General features: G+C 35.6%; 1 protein-coding gene across 1 annotated transcript; it reads left to right on the forward strand.

Moving 5' to 3' along the window:
* Window positions 1–91: 91 nt before the first annotated feature.
* Window positions 92–2,222, forward strand: LOC110440892 (26S proteasome non-ATPase regulatory subunit 2-like; the record flags this gene model as incomplete). Its single annotated transcript, XM_021484011.1, has 4 exons — window positions 92–254; window positions 466–567; window positions 1,004–1,074; window positions 2,068–2,222. Coding segments are annotated over 4 exons (491 nt in total), but the record flags the coding sequence as incomplete, so codon positions are not given.
* Between the last annotated feature and the right edge of the window lie 11 nt (window positions 2,223–2,233).

The following is a 2,233-nucleotide window of genomic DNA, read 5'->3' on the forward strand; positions in this document are numbered from 1 at the left end:
TGTATCTGTGTTTGTGTATAACCTATCTTTGTGTATAGGTTGTAAAGATGGCTGCCCTGGCCTGTGGTATGATATCTATCTTTGTGTGTAGGTTGTTGGGATGGCTGCCCTGGCCTGTGGTATGATATCTGTGGGAAGCTGTAATGGCGACGTTACCTCAACGATCATACAAACCATGATGGAAAGAAATGAAGCCGACCTAAAGGACACTTACTCAAAGTTTCTGGCCCTGGGACTTGCTCTTACATACCTAGGTAAGATTGGAATTGATCTCATTCTTTACTTGTTAAGGTTTATATCAACTCCGTTCTTGATGATTTTGATTGTTTACCGGTCCAGTTGTCAAATTTTCATAAAAATTAAGAATTATCAAATTGAATTAATTGTTACTTTAATCTAAAAATTCATCTAAAATTACGCTTTAATTATACAACCTGTCGTTTAAAACAAGAATTGTGATTACAGGTAAACAGGATGCTGTGGAGGCTACACTGGTCGCTCTAGAAGTGATTGCCGAGCCTCTCAAGTCAATGGCTTGTATGCTGGTCGATGTGTGTGCCTACGCTGGTAGGTAGTCTATAACTGTACAATGAATTCTCTGTCTCTGTTACGATCACGCTCGAATTGTTGTCTTGTCAGATCAATAGGGTTGTGATGTGTACTTTCAAAATTGTGTTAAACCAAAACATCATTCTAGCCTTGCTTGTTTTTGTACATTGATTATTCAGTAGTTCTTGTTCGGACAATTGCAAAATGTATACATTGGTCTGTAGTTCTGGATTTGTTAGTTAAAGACTTTGTAATCTAGCTAGAAGTTTTTAAGGAAGAAAAGTTATTTTGAAAAATCAAACTTTTTGGAAAAGATTGTATTTATATATGTTTATGTGGAAAATGGTTCGAACAGGCTAGAAAATGATTTTAATGCATGCAATTTTTTTTGTGGAAACCAAGCTGTTTATTTTTCCATATATAGTAACTCTCTTGACTATTTCATTCATTCCAGGTACTGGAAATGTATTAAAAATACAACATTTGCTGCATGTCTGCTCTGAACACGACGAGACCAAAGATCAGGTATGTCTGCTACTCTTCTGAATGAAAGATATTTCTTCATACAGGATTAAGGGTTTGGTGTTTTGCATTTGAATGATAGCCTATATATATATATGTCAGTGCTGGTTTCTTGTGAGAATAATCTTTCAAGATATATTGACAAGTATTCATCATTATTTCATAATCAGTCATGTATCGTATAGTGAGAAAAGTTTGCCGTGAAACATTTGCCCTGCGCAAATAAAATAATATCCCTATTCGCCCAATGTTTATTTGCCTTTCACATTTTTTATGGACTTGTTCATTGTATCATTTAATAATGTTCGGTGCAATGCAAAATTTGCCCTCATTACAGAGAGCAAAAGAGAATGTTAAACTGAGGAAAACATCTCAAATGAAACTTCAAAGGGATGAGCACTTCGATTTATTACTGGTATTAAGTTGTTTTTTTAAATGATGCCATTTAAAAATGTTGCCTCCCATGAAATGCCATCATTGCGTTTTACTTAATCTTTCTTTCCTGTTAACACGCGAGTAGGCATTGATCGTCATTTACCAATGGTACCATCACATTTTGGGAGGCACATTTTCAGAGACTACCATCAAGTAATATTAAAGGGATTTAATACCAGAAATGGTAGGCAGATCTGGTTTTAACCCACCACCCATAATACAATTACACATCGGGTGGCTTCTACCTCCCCCATACGATCAAATTATGGAATAGCCCTAATATAATTACACATGTGCTTTCCACCTTCCCACCATACGATGAATTATTGAGTAGCCCTAATATAATTACACAGGTGCCTTCCACCTTCCCCATACGATGAATTATGGAATAGCCCTAATATAATTACACAGGTGCCTTCCACCTCCCCCATAGGATTAATTATGGAATAACCCTAGCTAATATACAAGAGAATACAGGCCTATTACATCATTTGATACCAAAAACATTTTACACAAAGACCTACAGCATCTAAACAAAAGTTTCACTTATTTCTTTTCAAGGATAATAATGAAAAGAAAGATGACAAGAAGAAGAAAGATGCTAAAGACAAAGACAAAGAAAAGGAAAAAGAAAAAGAAACAACGAGTGCAGACCTCTCTTCACAACAAGGTATGGAATTTGGTTTATTTTCTGGGGGGTTTTATCACAGAAATTTGCCAAAAAGGG

Source organism: Mizuhopecten yessoensis, unplaced genomic scaffold (assembly GCF_002113885.1).
Source record: "Mizuhopecten yessoensis strain PY_sf001 unplaced genomic scaffold, ASM211388v2 scaffold713113, whole genome shotgun sequence".
Lineage (NCBI taxonomy): Eukaryota > Metazoa > Mollusca > Bivalvia > Pectinida > Pectinidae > Mizuhopecten > Mizuhopecten yessoensis.